Here is an 18,805-nt window from a genome sequence, read left to right on the forward strand (position 1 = left end):
CACGGTGGCTCTCCACAGCTACCTGCATGGCTCTTAACATGGCCAGGCTGCAGCTCTGAACCCTCTCCCCTCCCCCAGACAGAGCAAGGTCAGGGGAGAACCGCATGGGGAGCTGTGGGGAGCCCCCCCTCCTACTTTTGGGAAGGGTGCGATGCCCTGGCCAGGAGTCATAGTCCTGGATAGCAGGAGACAATTATTAGCCCTACATACTTGCATGACAATAGACCCCCCTGTGGATTTTCCAGCTCCAAACTGATTACCTACTGACTGGTAGCAATTTGGCACTGCAAGGTTCCAGAGTATGATCACTACTCGCTTTTCAACTATCCATGCAGCTTTCATTGTGGTATTCATGCAAAGGAGGGCTGGGGTTTGCTCGGCCCACAGACCTAGGAACATGGTCTTTCACATCTGAAAGTTCTGCAGCCACTGCCCATCAACCCAGACCTGTATTATGATGTGATCCCACCAGTCCATAGTTGTTTCTTGGGCCCAGAAGTGGTGCTCCATCACTGGCAGTTTCTCCGTGAATGCCACCAAGAACCTTGAATTGGTTTTCACTACCTCCCTCAGCAATCTGTCCTTGAAGAAATAGTCATGTCTCCCCATTGCTGTGGCTCTGTAAATAGCGGAGATCCTTAGTCCTGTGTTTGCAATGTTCAGGATAATAGTGCAGAGCTCTGTGGGCTCCATTCTTCTATCAGAGATGGTGGAGAGCAAAGAGTGCCAGGAGGGTTTGTAGGATTTAAAACACACAAAAAAGTTACAGGATGTGGATGTTGTTATGGAACAGAGAAAATTGCTCCTAGCCCCCTGCAAGACTTGATTTCTGCCCCACCATGCATTGTGAAAATTTCCCAAAAGACAGTGCACCAGATAGTGGTAAGTGCTACACTGGGATACCTATCCATGGTACATCACACTGTACTTTGACACAAGCATTCCTAGTGAGTACATGCAGCGCTGACCCAAGCAGCCAAGCTCACACACATAAGTAACACAGAAATTGCAGCAGTTTTCCACCAACATAGCTTGCATTGACCAAAGTTTGGAGTGTAGACATGGCGATAGGCACAAAGCCATAATCACAGCAAGCACAAACATACAAAACCTGATTTCCACTTACACCCATCTAAACACTAGTATAGATATATACATAAATGAAATCAGACTCTGGCCTTTCAGGTTTTTTAATAGAATTGTTTTTTTAAAAAAGTCATTTTCTAGTTGTGTATTTTTGCAATATACCTGTTCTTCATATGCATCAAGATATTATTGGCCTATTAATCTAATTTGTCTTCAGCAACAGAAACCAAAGCTGACTAACTTCCTCGCTCAGCTTGTTTGCGCTAGAGCAATGGTTTTCAAACTGGGGTATCTATATCACCTTTCATCAGGGGGTACATGAGAAAAATCCTGTAACAGCAGACAACACATTTTATTTAGTATAGAGGTTTTCAAACTGTGGGGCATGCCTAGCTACAGGGGGGAACAAAGGAACATTTTTTGGGGGGCAGGGTGGGGGAAGGTAAGCAGCAACACCAGTTACTCCTTCAAGTTACAATTTTTGGTTGCACCCTCTAACCCAGACAGGCTGGGTGGCCCGCTGAAGTGAGTCAGGGAGTGGAGATGGCACTCCCTCCCCAAACCCTGCAGGGCAGGGCTGGCCTGAGCCCCTAGCATCACCACTAACCTCCAGTCTGAAAACCTCTATTAGCTGTTGCTAAATGTAAGACAAATTTCCCGGGGGGGGGGTACATGCCCCCAAATGCTCCCTCACATTGCCTCTTCCTGTCTCAGATGGGGGTTTGTGGTAAACTACATTATTTGGGGAAGGGTACACAACCTAAGAAGTTTGAAATGCATTGCTCTAGAGGAAATGTAGCCTACGTATAAGTCTCTAGGGAGCACCCAGTGTTGACTTGTTTCTCCAGAAAAAAGTAGCAATAGTTACTTCAGGTGCATAGTGGAGTGGGTCCATTCCTCCAGGGACATGATTAAAGGGGGTCTGTTTAGGCACATGTAAAAATCTGGTAAATACAATATAAGCAGGAGAGCTAGTGTTGAAGTTAAAACTGTATTTTGGACAGTTTTATTCCCCCAAATTGTATTCAGAGTAATAAAGTGGAGGTTTCTTTACAAGCACAGAACATACCTGAATTTATTGAATTTGAGCTTTTTAATATATATACAAATATTTTAGACTAGTCACATAGCATATTTACAAAAAAATTACAATAATTTTAGACAAACAGTAAACCTGAACATTGATAAGCTCTGTCACTACAAGATATGAAAATAAATGAATTGCCAAGTTAACTAATTTTGAGATAAGTAGGTCCCAAAACTTTCATGCATCCATAAAAACATTAGGTTGGAGAAGAATCAAAGTTTAAATTTGGGTAGGTTTTTTTTTTCCTGGGTTATTTAAAGTTTAATGATGGTTTGTATTTTGTGAACATTGAGGAGTTATCCAGAGCTCTCTGCCATGACAAACTTGATACAAAGCTAGTGTAGTTTATCATTTCAAAAAATGTACATTACATCAATGAGATCCTTTTATTATATAGGCATAGTTCACACAATATCTACAAACGTGAATGAGAAACAAAATAAATCAACAAACCACAGGAACATGATTCACATTCCAGTTATCTTTTTAAATAAGACAAGCACATACTGAATCAAAAACATTTCATAATATGTTAATAAATATCATTTGTTATGGTTATCTTGAACATTTTAAAGTCTTGTATATAAAAAGGAAAAGTGTGTGTTGGTATCATATTGTCAGTTAATGGTAATAAATAATGGACCAGTAAAACAAAAAGATGAAGTTTTATACAGAAAGTGTTGTCCTTTGACATGCTGCCTTTGCTGTAAATATTTTGCCACTGGAAAATTAAAATTTAAAGTAAACAAACAAAAATGGATTGTCTTTAAAAATACCAGCTTTCCAAAGATTTTCACATCAGATATAGATCTTTTCCTTAAAGAATTAGTATGGAAACCTTTCTGCCCATCCTATGCACATGCTGAACTCTTAAAGCTAAAGCAGATATGAGATTTCATCTCATCCATGACATGTGGTAAATAAATCATTATTTCTAGTTACTTTACAAAAGGAGAAATAGCCTGGGTCAAAGTAACTTGCTGCATAACTAGATAAGAAAGGCTTCAGCTTCAGCATCAGACACGCCTGTATGTTGCCATTATTGCTGTGCAACTTTTAAATATGCAAACTGCACTGTTGTTACTTCTCAAAGGCCAGACAAATTCCACATGCCTGGATAACTTGCATACTGTGATTTGCAGGGTGAAGCGGTAACAGATTCCATTTCGATCACGACCCCTTTCCCAAGTGCTCTGAGAAACTTTTAGACAGTTGGTTGGAACTGATAAAATATGGTGATGCAAAATCTTCCAAACCCTCAAGTTAAATGTTTTTAACTAATGTGGGAAGCTTCTGAAGGAGCAGCATAACTGACATAGCAATCTTAAAAAACATGGGCTATCAGACAGTTCTATCTAAGGTTAGAGCTTCACCAGGAATGTGGTGAATGCTTACCATTCCCATTCTACAACTATGGACTCACCCCACACCCACACAGTTCACTATTCCCTGAACATTGCATCTTAACAGGTGTTTGGCTTAGGCTGGTGTATCATCAAATATTTGATCTTCAGTTTAAGTCACTCTTTGCTCTACGGTGCTGTAGAATTTGTTCTAAATATTTCACTGCTTGGCTGTAATGTGAAGTACAGTTCTCTGCTCAAGGCGTTAAGTTGCCATATTGACTTGACTTATCCAGTTGCTCAGCTTTGTCTTTGAGAATATCCTAAAAGTGATTATATATCAAATGAGGATTACTTATTATTAGATGTGCCTAAACCAGATCCCTGGAGGCGAACACTTACATTTGGATCCCAGCTTGGAAGGTTGGACATGATCTCCAGTTATTGCACTCACTTGAAGTGCGGTGTCTCGCTACAATTCATTGTCAGATGTGGGACGTCAAGTGTCCCAAGACAAAACAGTTCCACCTTTGTCTAGAATGCATTCCTCCCCCACCCCACTTAACTCTGGAAATATAGGATATGTTTCCAAAGTATTATGAGCAATTTTAGTTACACAGGTCCCTTTAGGAGACATGTGGCTAAAATTCTCCTGTGCTTTTGAAATGTGTGTGATGTATGTATGAGGGAACATCTGTTTTGTTCTTCGTGATAAGTGTTAGGTTCATGAGCAATTTTGAAACTTCCAAATTTCCAGCCAGATTTTGGTGATCTGTGAAAATTGCGAAGTTGTGATCAGGGACTATATGAACTCAAGCACAGGTCTGAGAAAGTAGGTTAATACAAAGGCTTCTGGCCTTGGTTTTCAAATTCTGACCAGGCATCATTTAGCTCCATGAAGATCATCTTTGCATACTGTTCATATGGCTGCCCTGTAGCCTAAAAGAGAGCAAAGTAAAGAATCCATCACCCATCTGCTAAACCAGAATACATACAATTGACATTTAAAAACACTGTAGTTAAACTACTAACTACTTTAACTTCAAGGAGGAAAAAAAGGGGCTTCTCAGTTTGCTTTTGCTTCACTAAACCTAACCACTCTTACTAAGGTGGGTATATCTTAATGAAACTTCATGGCCCTCCCGCTTCTCCACAGCTTCTCCAGTATACGAGGGCGCCTCACAGCTAGTCTGGAAGGCTTTCTGCAACTCCAGAGTACAGCACTGCAGCCCCAAGATGAGGGCAATGAGGGTTTTAACCTCAAGCTTTCGTGAAAGGACACTGAGTTGGCCATCACCTTACATGCAATGAAGGCTGCTGCTGTCTGACAGCAGGTCAATTCCAACTCCCCAATAGAAGCATCTCCCTCCCTATCTTGCAAGCCTCAACCCAAAAACATTGTTCTCAATGGTCATCCCTGGTTATGCAAACCCAGTCTTGGGGCCAGGGGTAGAGCAAAACCAAAACCACCATCCTCTCAAAGATAGTCTGGGGATGCTCCTACCAGGGCTAATGGACCAAATCTGAACATCAATCTCCTGTTTCATGTCACACTGTTGACAGACTGTAGCCTGTCTATTTTCAAATCATTATAAAAGTAAAGATCACTTAAAAAAAAAACAAAAAAACAGCTCTTCCCATCTGCAGGACATTTGATAGTATGGGAGCAGTTCATGGATAATTTGGCTCAAAAACTAAAATGTGAGGATGAACCAAAACCCTGAATCTGAACATCCTTGTATTTGTGGGAAGTTTGTACCCAATCTGAACTGCCTAGGCTCATTTAAGGGACTGGTCTTGAGAACAAGGTTAGCACTTTTTGGATTCAATTTCCCTATTCAACCATTTAACGAGTTGATGCAATCACATCTCATGCTTTCTACCTCACCTTTCAATTGTTCATGAGATTAGTTCTTAAAATTAAAATAAAAAAAAGATATACTTACTTTGTCAGGATGAACAACAAGCACTGCTCTCCGGTAGACCTTCTTCACTTGTTCTGGAGTTACAAGATCTGCCATGCCAATGGGTTTCCATTTAGTCTCTCCAGCCCATAACACTGTATGCATCGTTGACAGCAGTGCTCTTATGTTTCTCTCCTTCCCTTCAATCCATTCTAGGATCTGGAGATAAGAGACAATTCTCAACAAGAAAGCGTCCATTACCAATGCGAAGAGCGTCAAATCCACATTTTGCCATTTAGATGGCAAGGTTTTCCAAGGATCACTCCCCACCCCCACACTCAGGCCCAGATTTTAGAAAAGGTTGAAGAACACATTATCAGAGAGTCTCAAAGTGGAGAAAGTTTTTTTCCCCTTTTTTAAAAGCACTTCTTACAAGGCTTTTTATAGCAAAGCATAGCTGGGAGGAGGCTTTAAAAGCAAGTAGTGTTTATCTAGGCAGCAAAACCTTTAAAGTTTGAGGAAACGATAGGATGAATCCCATTTTTCCAATTTTTAAAGCATCCGTTTAAGAAGTTTCTGGTGTATTGGGGTAGGGAGGAACAACAGTTTAGATTCCACTCACCTTCTGTACATGACTCACATGAGTACAGTCTCGGAGATAAGTATTTCAGGATCATCAAAGGTGACTGCACCACCACTGTAGCCTTTTGTGGCAGTCTGACTTTGTTACTTATCACCACTACCCTCCCTTGGGAATAGACTGGTGGACTTCTCATGGCAAGCTTTGATGCACAACTGCAATGACTGAACAGCCCCTTTTTAACATTTAATTGTGAGGGGATTATCCTGGACAGACGATAACTATGTCCCAGCAGGGCAGCTCACCAGACACTGGTGAATGCAGTCACATAATTTAAGATCAGAAACTGACTGAGCCAGTACCACTTCCTTTCCTCCCAATCCCATTCTTCTCGTGTTCCATCTTTGGAATCCGTTCCTTTTTTAGAAAGTAATTAAGTCATTAAAGAGTCTGCACCCATTTTTCCTACAATACCTCCCTTATGACAACCTTCGGTCACTTCCACAAAGCATTGAACTGATAGCAGATTTCAGAAGGGCATATTCAGTGCTAAAGGGGAATGGTCAATAGCCGTCTGTGACGTTGCACTCTATATGATTTTATGAAAGTATGCTGATGAGGGTGAATAGAATGTAACTGGAAGAGGCTTCATGCAAAAGGTCTCTTGCAAGGTATCATTACAAACCTTATAATCTACCAAGTGTGGTCATCCTATTTGTATAAATGTATCACTGTTGTATCTGAAACTAGAAATATGAAGTAACGCTGAGGGCCTATTGTAATTATGCAAAGTGTGGGCCATTAATGGTGGTTTGGACTCTTGATGGCTCCCATCAACCAGGACAACTGACTGTGGATGGCTGTTTGCAGGCAGGCCTTCCTGTGAGTCAGGCTGGGAGGAATGAAGGCTTGGGGTCTTACAGTGACATGTGATCATGTCATCTAAACTGGAATCCATCTTTAACTTGGTGTTTTTCCATTGAGAAGGAGGCGTGGGAACCCAGAGAGACAAAGGATTCCCACCTTATGCAAAAGATATACAAGTGGGTGGAACAGAACAAAGAGGGTGGCTATCATGAGAAATCCCCTAGCTACCACCTGAGCTGGAACAAGGGCTATACCAGGGGAAAGGATTGTGCCCAGACTACGAAGGCATCCGGTCTGTGGAAGAAACTTATTGAAACATCTCTGAGGGTGAGATTGTATCTGTATTCAGTTTTATTACTGTACTAGGCTTAGACTTGCGTGTTTTATTTTATTTTGCTTGGCAATTCACTTTGTTCTGTCTGCTATTACATGGAACCACTAAAATCCTACTTTCTGTATTTAATTAAAAAAATCACTTTTTACTTATTAATTAACCCAGAGTATGTATTAATACTTGGGGAGGGGGACAAACAGCTGTGCATACCTCTCTATCAATCAGTGTTACAGAGAGCGAACAAGTTATGAGTTTACCCTGTATAAGACGTATCCAGGGTACAATGGATTTATTTAGGGTTTGGACCCCATTGGGAGTTGGGCATCTGAGTTTTGAAGACAGGAACACTTCTTATGTTGTTTCAGTTAGGTCTGCAGCTTTGGGGCATGTGGTTCAGACCCTGGGTCTGTGTTGGAGCAGACTGGTGTGGCTGGCTCAACATGACAGGGTGCTGGAGTCCCAAGCTGGCAGGGAAAGCAGGGGCAGAAGTAGTCTTGGCACATCAGTTGGCAGCCCCCAAGGGGGTTTCTGTGATCCAACACATCACATCATTGGCTGACATTTACAACTCTAAATTGCACAGCAGCAGCAGAGTTCTTCAGTGTGAAACTCAGCTCTAATAACTGTGCCTCTGGATTTGAGCAAAACGTCTCATCTTTCAGCCTCAGTTTCCGTATTTGTAAGGTGGAGATTATGTTCCTGTCAGAAGGCTGTGATGAGGATTAAGTGCCATCAAAAAGTGTGAAAGATGAAAGATTTACCACAGTGAAGACTGAAAATTCCATTTATCCATAGAAGAGGAACAGCAACTTTTTTTCATTGCTCCTCAGCTCTGACTTGGAAGACCCAACCTTAGGAATCAGAGGGTAATTCCTCTGCTGAGGTCACCAATAAGACTGCCACTAAGAAGAGGACTGACCAGCTCACACTGAAGAGCTCTGTTGGAAACATTTGACTGCTACTGCCCTAAACAGGGTATGAACCAGGCAGCCATATGGGCAAAGCCCTATGCTATTAGTCCCCAGAGTACCCAGGTGACCTGAAGCCAGATATAGATCTGTTGCTATGTAATACTGGCACTTAGCCTCCACTTAAATCTGTGCAGATTGAAATCTAGATAGGTGGCAATGTAGGGGGACCATGCCAATGATGAGGTCGCTCTCAGTCCTAATGTGCTATCCCGTCAGTATTATGCAGACATGCACCAGGAAAGACCACAGTACATGCTAGAGGTGGGTCAAGAGCCAGGTAATTTGTTATTGCTTTCTCCGATAAGTACTTTAGTGGTGGGGTGTATGGGGGATACTAGGGAGGGGTAGTACCTCTGTTGGAGGAACACATTGTGCTCCTTAAGGAACAGTTCATCTGCTTTGGTCCCCATCTACATCCAGCTCTCACCTGTGGCTCCCAAGTAGCTGTTTGCATGCGACACCAGCCACACCCCAGTAAACTGCTGCAACAAGCAGGCTAAAGCAGGTGAAGGTAGCCGATGGGTCGTTTGCCCTCGGTGAGATAGGGAAACTGCCTTTCTCTAGCACGTGAAAACTGTTCCAACGGACTGGGTGGAGGAAATCAATTTGTGATTCAACGGCCATGAAGGCGGTTCAGCAATGTGCTATGAGGGATGGTCAGCATGACAAGGCATGGACGATGTCCTGGTCACCCACTGCAGCTAAGGAAGTCCCCAGCCATAACGATTCTTCGTGCCCCTAGAATCTGGCTTCCACAGCCAAGAGAGGAGGACTGCCCCTGTGCAACAGCTTTTTCGCTCAAAAAAATTTCCTGCACAGGTTTTGTCGTTGTCATCATCAATGGACTATCAATGTAACACACTGTAGTGGTTGAGCTCCATAATTCATGCTCCATATGAAGCTTGAAATATGTACATTCCTTTGAATGTAAGGTGTATAACTAAAATAATCCTTTTACAGGACGCTGAGAAGAGCCACATTTGGGAATGTAGCTTTTAGAAGAAATGTATCTTTAGATTTTGGAGGACCTTGCCTTAAGATTTCCCTTCATGCCTAGCAAGGTACATAATCCAATAGCCAAGTCCGGTAATTATAGCAATTTAGTAATCTTTAGCAGTTGCCAATTTCAGCCCTACTTTCCCATTAACAAGACAGACAAAGTTACTATAAATAGTTCAACAGCTCTAAAATAAGAGATGACTCACAGGAGTAAAAAGCATCAGAAGAAAAGGGCATTGTGAACATCAACTGGACTGGTGAATTCATTTGCTCTGCAAGATGCTAATGGGAAGACAATATTGCATGCACTAAACTCAAAAACAGCTGAATTACTAGAATTATGTAGCCTATACTAGGTAAGAGTATTATCCAATTAGTATGAAGATTACAACTAGTTGCAATCAAGCTGGTATTAATGTTCGTTGTTGAAGGTTTAGAACATTTTGCACCTCCTATCTGCACATCCAGACTGATCCCCAAGCCTTTCACTGTCAAATTTAACACAAATTGTATTTTGCTAACAAAGTTTACTTGGTTTTCGATTGAGCTATTCCTCCTCCCTCCCCATTCTACCCTTGATAGCTTCGGTAGTGACAGTTTCCCACCTGGAATGGCTCACGCAGGACATAATCTGGCAATTCTATCAACAAGTCTGCTTCAGAGAAAGAATTTCAGCAGAGGAGAATGCTAGATCATGTGAGATCAACAAATACAGAGGACAAAATGCAGCCTGGACTTTAGCAGGTATGGCTAACTGAAGTCCTACGGCAGACCACCAGCCATGGCAACGTCACTGAGCAAGACACTCCGTTTACCACAGAGACTGATCGAAACCATAAGCTAGAACTCCAGGAACATTCCCAGAGGACTGTTCTCAAATCCAGAGAAGATTTAAGGATTTACTGAAAGACCTGAAAACTGTCAAGTTCCCGTACCCCCTCACTATGGATTTGTTGAGATGGGGAGCAGGAAAGGGGGGGGCAGAGGAAGAAAGGGGAAAAAATCCTAGGTGAAAGGCTGCTTTTGAAGTTACAATAAGAATTCTCCAGCATGCCAACTTATGAAGCTTCTTTTTTTCTCTGGTACAAAAAAACCTAGATTTGCTCAGCTCTATTCTGGACTAACATTTTAAAACAAAAACTTTTACTGTAGAGAAGTGCTCTTTAAACTAAATAGCCAAAAAAAAAAAAGTTGTATTTTGTGATCTTGGATTTGAGAATTGGGATTTTCCAAAGACAAACTTCCTCAAATTGTGGTATGTCAGCAACCGGAGCATTTGCCGGTGGGCTCCAGAAAGCTGACTAGTCACCTAGTGCGAGCTCTTCATTTCTAGCTGCTAAGTTGTATTAAGATGGCTAAAAATGCATTAGATGCTTTTTAAGTGTTTCTTTTCCACGCAAACGTAACTTACTGGTGTGTGTTACATGGCTCGCTAGGAGCCCAATCTGCACATGATGCAAGTCGGTTACAGACACAGCTAAAGAGATGTGGCTCTTTAGTTAAAACTGTAGCAATTCAAGCTTTCAGCTCTTGGGGTCCCCAGCTCAATCCCCCGGTGTGCTGGCCAAGATGGCAGATCTCACGTAAGTAGTTAAGGATTGTGAGTGGAAAGCGAGGGAGTTAGCGATCATTTGTATTTAAATGTGGCTCTATTAGGATAGTTTGATGCCTAGCTGAGGAATTCAGTGTGACATAGTAAATTTTAGTAGATCTTGGACCCCAAATATGCAGTAGATGTGTGTGCTAAGTGAATACAGCAATACTGTAAACAAAGGCATTAGTAGTTTCTGGCACAGGAGTTTGTTCTTAAAAACTAAGCTTGTGGCAAGTTAAAAGTGACTAGTTTTACTTATTGTAAGGAAGAAACTGAGCTAGATTTCAGTCTTCAGCTTGCTGGAAGGAAAGTCGTTCCAAATGTGGGTACAGTTATCAGACTACAACAAGAATGCAGCTTACTTTTAACTTTTCAGGGTCCATATCCTTAGCCATTTCTTCTTTTCTCATTTCAGCTATTGTCCTGGGTCCCTTTTTGTCTTTGTGGGCATTAAAGCCTTGACCAGATAATAGGTCTTCAAAATCAGCAGACACCTTTGGTTTTGAGTCTTAATAAAAATCAGAAAGCTTAAGTTAGTATCTACTCTTCTAAATACGTAGTATCATTAAACATCATCATCTTCCTCAAGTTGCCCACCAAAACAATATTCTGATCACAAAGCACATAACCTCTTAATACTTCAGTCTGTATGTAAATTCTCACCTCATGATGTAGAAACCACCCCAGAGCATAAGGCATTTTCAGATATGGCAACTAGTTGCATGTATCCAACTTAATATACTTGGGATTCAGATTCAGGCTTTCCAAGCAGTAGGCTCCAGTTGAAGGGAAACATATGTTCGGCAATCAGACATGTCTAGCTGGACACTCAAACAGAGCCACACAAAATCTACGGCCACTTTTGGAACATAAGAGCAACCATACTGGGTCAGACCCAAGGTCCATCCAGCCTAGTATCCTGTTTTCCAACAGTGGCCAATGCCAGGTGCCCCAAAGGGAATGAACAGAACAGGTAAATCAAGTGATTCATCCCGTCGCCCATTCCCATATGGCTGTAGGAGTGTTAGGAATTCAGAATTTCCGGAGTACCACCAAGCTTCAGAATCATCATTCCATTTTGTCTCTCCGCGCCCAAGTACAAAATGTAATTGCCCTTGGAGATCATACAATGATCAGTTTGGTTGTATTTACTCCGGTCATAAATTGTTCATCTCTTTTTGCAATGAGCTACATTAAATAGCAGCAAATATTTTGGAAGTCATTTGGGGCAGGGGGAAAACTTACCAGCATTGGCTGGTCCTTTTCCACGGTCATTTTGCCCACCAGGCATTGCTGAAAAGCTCACGTTGTAGTTGGGCCTGTTCTGTGGAGAGGCATGTGGTATGTTTTGCTGGGATTTGGACTGTGATTGTTGCCAGGAGTATCCAGCACCTTGCTGCCAACCACTACCTCCCATTGGCTGGGGAGATGGTTTCTGTGGAGAGCCCATAGGAGGGAATCCTCCACTTATTCCTGTCGGTGTGGTTGGTTTGCTGGCAAATGAAGAACCCCCTGTGATATAGGAAGAGGTGAAGAGAAAAGAAAAAAAATTTAGCAGCATGTTCCAATAGACAAGGTACTGGTCTTAGAGCTGGAAACAGAACCCAGTGTCTTGACTCAGCTGTTCACCTGTTGTGTGACCTGGAGCAAGTCACTTCACTGGTCTCCTTTAGTCTTAGTCTATATTTAATTTGTAAACAGGGAATTTCCTTCGCTAAGTCTATACTGCACCTAGCAGAAAAGGGCCCTGACGTGGATTGGAACCTCTACAGGCTATTGTAATACAAACTAACAGTAAGCACTGGTAGCTCCTTGTGCGCTACACAGGGTAGACAGTCAGGAACCAAATAATTTCTTGTGGTAGTTACAATGCCAAGCAACATTTACTAAAACATTTGCCATGATATTGTATGCGTAGACACACACTACTTCCTGAGAGGCATAAGGTACCAAAAGGGCCAAAACTAAAATCATGATGTAATAAAAAAATATCCTTCAGAGCTTAAAGCATCAAGCTGAATTCAGATACATTTAATGTAAGTTCAGTTAAGATCATGTGACCTAAAAAATGTGAACTACGCTGAACATTTAAAGTCTGGTCCATATCCTGCAGAGTCCAACCTCTTGCTTGGTTTTTAGAATCCATCATGTCACTACACAGATTCACTAAAGCAAGACCAACAACTGCTCTCATACATGTTTGTTTTGTTCCGGCAGAACAAGTGGCAAGCCAGCAGAGGGAACTGGGAAACCTAATTTCAGAACGATGCTGACATTGACACAGATGAAGAAATAAAAACGGCAGCCAAAGGCGTGTTAGTTTGTCCAACGTAAGAAGCAGAGGACGGGAGGAGCTGGCAAATGAAAGAAAATTCTGTTCACACTAAAGTAGAAGCAGGAGAAAAAGTCAGAGATATTGAACATATTAGAGTGTCTTAAAACCAATGTGATCAGAAGTCTTTCCAATGGCAGAGCCTGGAGGCCTCTGATCATTTTGAAGGCCAAACTAAGCCAAAAGCATTTATCTAGTAGTCAGAAAGTGAAGTGTCATTTGCAGGAAGACACAAATTAAGGCAGGATCCTTGGGGTTCCAGACCCCATCTTTAGGGGAAGCGTGGATGGAGCAGTGAGTCAAGGCAGAACAGCAGGCACAGCAAAAATGCATAGCTTGGAGGGAGGAAGATCAAAGCCCAGGAAGAAGAAATAAAGCCCACTGAAAGGGCAGGTGGAGAGTCATTCCCAGGAACCCCCAAAATTTCAGGGGTTCAAAATATTGGTTGAGCCAGGCCCCATTTGTTGTTTTATCATGTTTGTTGCCATCAGATTTAAGCTAAGGATAAAAATCAAGGCAGCAGCCCCTCAAGTTAAAACCTGTCATTGGCAAGTCATTGACTTAATATTATACCTTACAAACCCATGCTGCCTAACAGTGGTGAGGTCCCAGCCAAGTCTTCCAACAAGCACCTGTAGATGCAAGCTCAGAAGTAGTGCACTTTGAAGAGGCATAAAGAATCTAGTCCTCCCCTCCCTTCTTTGCAACAGCTGCTTTTCAAAACCATCTCTGAGGTGCAAGTGCAGTAAACTGCCTTCCTCCTCCCAGAAATATTGCTGCCTCAAACCCCAAGCTGCCCATTCTAATACAACACTTCCACATTAGCATCTCGTCTAAACTGGCCAACCATGTGATCTGAGTTGTTATTAAAAAACAACCTGCTAAATTTGCACCAAGAGCCCCCAGATCAGCAAATGGATCCAGAGTTTGTGGTTTGGACTGATGAGTGGGAGTGCTATGGAGAGATCCTGTGGGACTTGTAGCGGCTGACTTGCTTCCCATACCAAGGCCACCTACAGAGAGAAACAGAGTTTGTAAAGCCTATCTGTAACATTAGCTCTGCTCAAACTTAACATTAGGATTCACGCTAGTATATTACCATCTTAATGTTTAAGTCAAGCACGCTCTTGTAGAGCATCAAGATGCTTTGTCTATTGAGCTGACATTTTATATTTTGAAGAGTAAATGGTTCATATCTCTCTCTTGCACAATTCAACACCAACTATGCAAGAAAATATTAGGCTTGGTATTCTCAGATTGCTTCTACAGCAGCCATGGTATTTTGCGATCGTGTGTGTGTAGGGAGGTGAAACTTTAAAAGCTTTGAATTAATTTTATGTAGTAGCTAGTCATTAGCCACAGTTAGGATTCTACAATGTATTTGAAGACCTCAATGGCTGAGAAGTTCGCATTTCATGAAACACCCGCTACCTTTTGCAGGTTTTTTTTTTCCCTCTACTCAAAATGAGGACCATTTTCAATCAAATGGTTCAATTTTCAAGCGAAACCCTTCACATCTTCCAATCAATATTTACACTGTAGCACACAGAGTTTGGAAGTCTTGCACATTGATGCAAAAAACAGCTTTCACAGATGGTGAGAAGTAAAATTTGGAGGTTAGAAGAGGGCGACACCAACTCATTTAGGCTTTTATTTTTTTGAGCAGGGATGTGAAATTCTGCATGAAAAATGGTTTGCACTACTTCAGTGTTCACTGTTACAGTAACCTACAATCTTGTCACCTTCAAAGGACAGCAATTTCACATGCATAACTTCCTCAGTGCCTTTGAAGGAGCATGCACTAGATCCCTTAAGTTCAGGAGAGAATCTTAGTTGTGTGTTTCATCAATGGAGTAAATAAAGTTGTTGTTTTAATACAACAAAAAACTGTACTCATGTATATAGGTAATGGAAGACGAAACCAGCTCTCTTCAGCTAGTGGTAATATTTCTCTATTGAGAATTCACCTTTAAAAAGGCATAGAAAGTGGTACCATACAAACCTGATTTGTTGGACCACTCCCAGCCACCCGAAACATCTGGTTGTATGGCAACCGTTGGTGTACTAGAAGCTAAACAAAACGATTGTTACTTATTAAAGGTATTACAAAAAGAAAACCTAACCCAGGGCTTGTCTACATCAGAAAGTTGCAGCGCTGGTGAGGGAGTTACAGCGCTGCAACTTAGGAGGTGTACACATCTGCAGGGCACCACCAGCGCTGCAACTCCCTGTTTGCAGCGCTGGCCGTACTCCCGTTTTGTCTCGGGTGTAGAGGATCCAGCGCTGGTGATCCAGCGCTGGTAATCAAGTATAGACACTTACCAGCGCTTTTCTTGACCTCCGTGGAATAAGCAGGTATCCCAGCATACCTGAGGAAGCCTCTGGTAATCAAGCTGGTCTCCTTCCCCGGTTTGCTCTCGCGTTCCCCGAACCCCGAGCAAGCAGGTCTCCTTCCCTGCGGTTTGCAGGGTGGTTCGGCGAACGCGAGAGCAAACCGGGAAAGGAGACCAGCTTCGCCGCGGTTTGCTCTCGCGTTCCTCGAACAAGCAGGTCTCCTTCCCTGCGGTTTGCAGGGTGGTTCGGCGAACGCGAGAGCAAACCGGGAAAGGAGACCAGCTTCGCCGCGGTTTGCTCTCGCGTTCCCCGAGCAAGCAGGTCTCCTTCCCTGAGGTTTGCTGGGTGGTTCCGGGAACGCGAGAGCAAACCGCGGCGAAGCTGGTCTCCTTCCCCGGTTTGCTCTCGCGTTCCCCGAACAAGCAGGTCTCCTTCCCTGCGGTTTGCAGGGGGGTTCCGGGAACGCGAGAGCAAACCGCGGCGAAGCTGGTCTCCTTTCCCGGTTTGCTCTCGCGTTCCCCGAACCCCCGAGCAAGCAGGTCTCCTTCCCTGCGGTTTGCTGGGTGGTTCGGCGAACGCGAGAGCAAACCGGGAAAGGAGACCAGCTTCGCCGCGGTTTGCTCTCGCATTCCACGAACCACCCTGCAAACCGCAGGGAAGGAGACCTGCTTGTTCGGGGAACGCGAGAGCAAACCGCGGCGAAGCTGGTCTCCTTTCCCGGTTTGCTCTCGCGTTCGCCGAACCACCCAGCAAACCGCAGGGAAGGAGACCTGCTTGCTCGGGGGTTCGGGGAACGCGAGAGCAAACCGGGAAAGGAGACCAGCTTCCCCGTGGTTTGCTCTCGCGTTCCCCGAACCTCCCTTGAAGCCGCCCAACAGCGCTGCAGTGTGGCCACATCTAACACCACTTGCAGCGCTGGTTGCTGTAAGTGTGGCCACTCTGCAGCGCTGGCCCTATACAGCTGTACTAATACAGCTGTAACAACCAGCGCTGCAAAATTTTAGATGTAGACATGGCCTTTATGTCTGTTTCAAGTGAATCAGTTGTACAAGCTGCACAGTCCAATACAAACTTCTCTGATTTGGTTAAAGGCAATGGATAAAAATCAATGTGATCATGTCCCATTAGGATTTTTAAGTAAATATCTGTACCTATCAAATGGGGATGATTTTAGGCAGTTTTACTTTAGGCAACAAAATTAGTTGGCTTGCACTCACTTTTATCAGAAATTGAGGTTGTGCCAGTTTGCGATGCCTATTACCACACATTAATTTACCTGAAAGAATTTAAGTAGTGACCAGAGCACAGAGCTACTGTACTGGGTGGAAGGTCAGAGCAAAGTATCTAGCACATTCAGATGATGCCTTCATCTTGGCAAGTTCTAAGCAGCAGAAGAATTCAGGTTTTGAAATATTTGCAGAATCCCATATTTCAGAAGAGAGAGTGTCCATTAAAAACATGACCTGTCTTAAGTAAAGAAAATAGCTCTAGCCCAAGTTAGATCAGGATGAATTTCTTAATTCAGTGCTTTAAAATGAAGCAAGCCTTCATTCTTCCCCATGTATGTTTTCTGCCCTGAAACCTCCTACTATTTCCCTCTACCCTAGTAATGCTGACTATTTCTCCAGGCAATCTGAAGTACTTTGGAACTACTTTCAGGTGAGCACTACTAGGATACACTTTATATATTTACTTACTTATAATCCCTTATACTTAAGTGCTTTAAATAAAAAAAAAAAATTCCAGAAATTGCTGAACTCAACTGAATGCTGCAAATCTACAGACCCTTTCATCTTTTGTTGAGCTTTTTGTACCACTCTTGAGAAAATGAGCTTCTCCCTGGAGCGACAGGCCTGTCTTGTGAAAGTAAAGACCCCCTAAATATAAACATAGCAGCACAAAGGGAAAGTTCAAAATGAAAAATGCACCTCATAAATAAGCCTCAAGATCATAATGTGGTGACTTGCTTTGGACATAAACAGCCAGCCAGAACAGTTGCTTATCAAGAGCTGAACCTAGTCAGCATTATAAGTTCGCACTTTCTGAACAATACAGAAACGGTGCTCCAATACCATGCTGACGGGCACTGTTCCTAGATTAAATGTGTCCCCATTCCCACCACCAGGGTAGTGCATGGATTCTCTTCAGCACCGATTGCACATATCCTCTTTTCGGAAGTGAAACATGCACATTAAAATGCAAAACCCATCTCTGATAGAAGGGAAAGAGACATCAAATACAGCATCTTGGTGAGTGGGGGGAAATGATTCAAGCTGGTCTTTACAGAAAGTAGCACAGTTCTGAGCCAGCATCATGCTTCAGAAGGAGCCAAAAGACACTTTCTTAAGCACTTCTCCATTCCAGAGCAAGCCTTAGCAGTTCAATAAAACCTTACATCCTCCTTCCAGGAAAGATCAGCAGCCACAGAAACATTAAAGGAAAGCAAAGGCGTAACTATTTCAGAGGGGACAGCAAGTTGTTTCATTCTAATAAAGTGGTATAAAAATACCCAGATAAACCAAACTGGGGTTCTTTAATGCAGCAGAGAGAAACAAGTGGTTGGGTTTTCAAACATTATTGGACTGCACAACCACTTTCTGCCAAGTTCCCTCATTAATTCTCGGCACTAGCACTTAATTTAGTACCATAAAGAGCCAAGATACTGTTTAACTGCTTTCATTGATACTGCCGGCTCTGGCTAGGACTCAAGTGTCCAATTAACAAAGTTGATATGCCCAGTACCCTCCCACATTCCATGTTATGGCAGAGCTAAAATACAACCGTGCCAGTGAGATAAGAATCCTCTCTTCTGTAATACTAACTTTCCAACGAGAATATCCCATCCAAGATATCTCACAAAATCTTGGGAGACAGACCAGTCCTCGCCTACAGACAGCCCTCCAACCTGAAGCAAATACTCATCAGCAACCACAGACCACACAACAAAAAACACTAACCCAGGAACCTATCCTTGCAACAAAGCCCGATGCCAACTCTGTCCATATATCTATTCAAGTGACACTATCATAGGACCTAATCACATCAGCCACGCCATCAGGGGCTCATTCACCTGCATATCTACCAATGTGATACATGCCATCATGTCCCAGCAATGCCCCTGTGCCATGCACGTTGGCCAAACCAGACAGTCTCTATGCAAAAGAATAAATGGACACAAATCTGACATCAGGAATCATAACATTAAAAAACCAGTAGGAGACCACTTCAACCTCTCTGGTCACTCAGTAACAGACTTAAAAAGATGGCAAATTTTGCAACAGAAAAGCTTCAAAAACAGACTCCAATGAGAAACTGCTGAACTAGAATTAATTTGCAAACTAGATACCATTAACTTGGGCTTGAATAGAGAGACT

At 42.8% G+C, this 18,805-nt stretch overlaps 1 protein-coding gene across 5 annotated transcripts in view; it reads right to left on the minus strand.

Moving 5' to 3' along the window:
- Positions 1-2,545: 2,545 nt before the first annotated feature.
- DNAJC6 (DnaJ heat shock protein family (Hsp40) member C6) overlaps positions 2,546-18,805 on the minus strand; it is an 88,818-nt gene continuing 72,558 nt past the window's right edge. For 3 of the 5 annotated variants that reach the window (XM_050961982.1, XM_050961984.1, XM_050961980.1), the window contains 6 exons: positions 15,100-15,168; positions 13,976-14,110; positions 12,011-12,277; positions 11,128-11,273; positions 5,463-5,639; positions 2,546-4,455 (listed from right to left, as the gene is read on the minus strand). In XM_050961982.1, the coding sequence (XP_050817939.1) occupies positions 4,354-4,455; positions 5,463-5,639; positions 11,128-11,273; positions 12,011-12,277; positions 13,976-14,110; positions 15,100-15,168 (896 nt within the window). In that variant the 3' untranslated portion in view covers positions 2,546-4,353. The remainder of the gene's footprint in view (positions 4,456-5,462; positions 5,640-11,127; positions 11,274-12,010; positions 12,278-13,975; positions 14,111-15,099; positions 15,169-18,805) is intronic. The other 2 variants (XM_050961981.1, XM_050961983.1) reach the window with 2 other exon arrangements.

This window comes from Gopherus flavomarginatus, chromosome 7 (genome assembly GCF_025201925.1).
Source record: "Gopherus flavomarginatus isolate rGopFla2 chromosome 7, rGopFla2.mat.asm, whole genome shotgun sequence".
In the NCBI taxonomy this organism is placed as follows: Eukaryota; Metazoa; Chordata; order Testudines; family Testudinidae; genus Gopherus; species Gopherus flavomarginatus.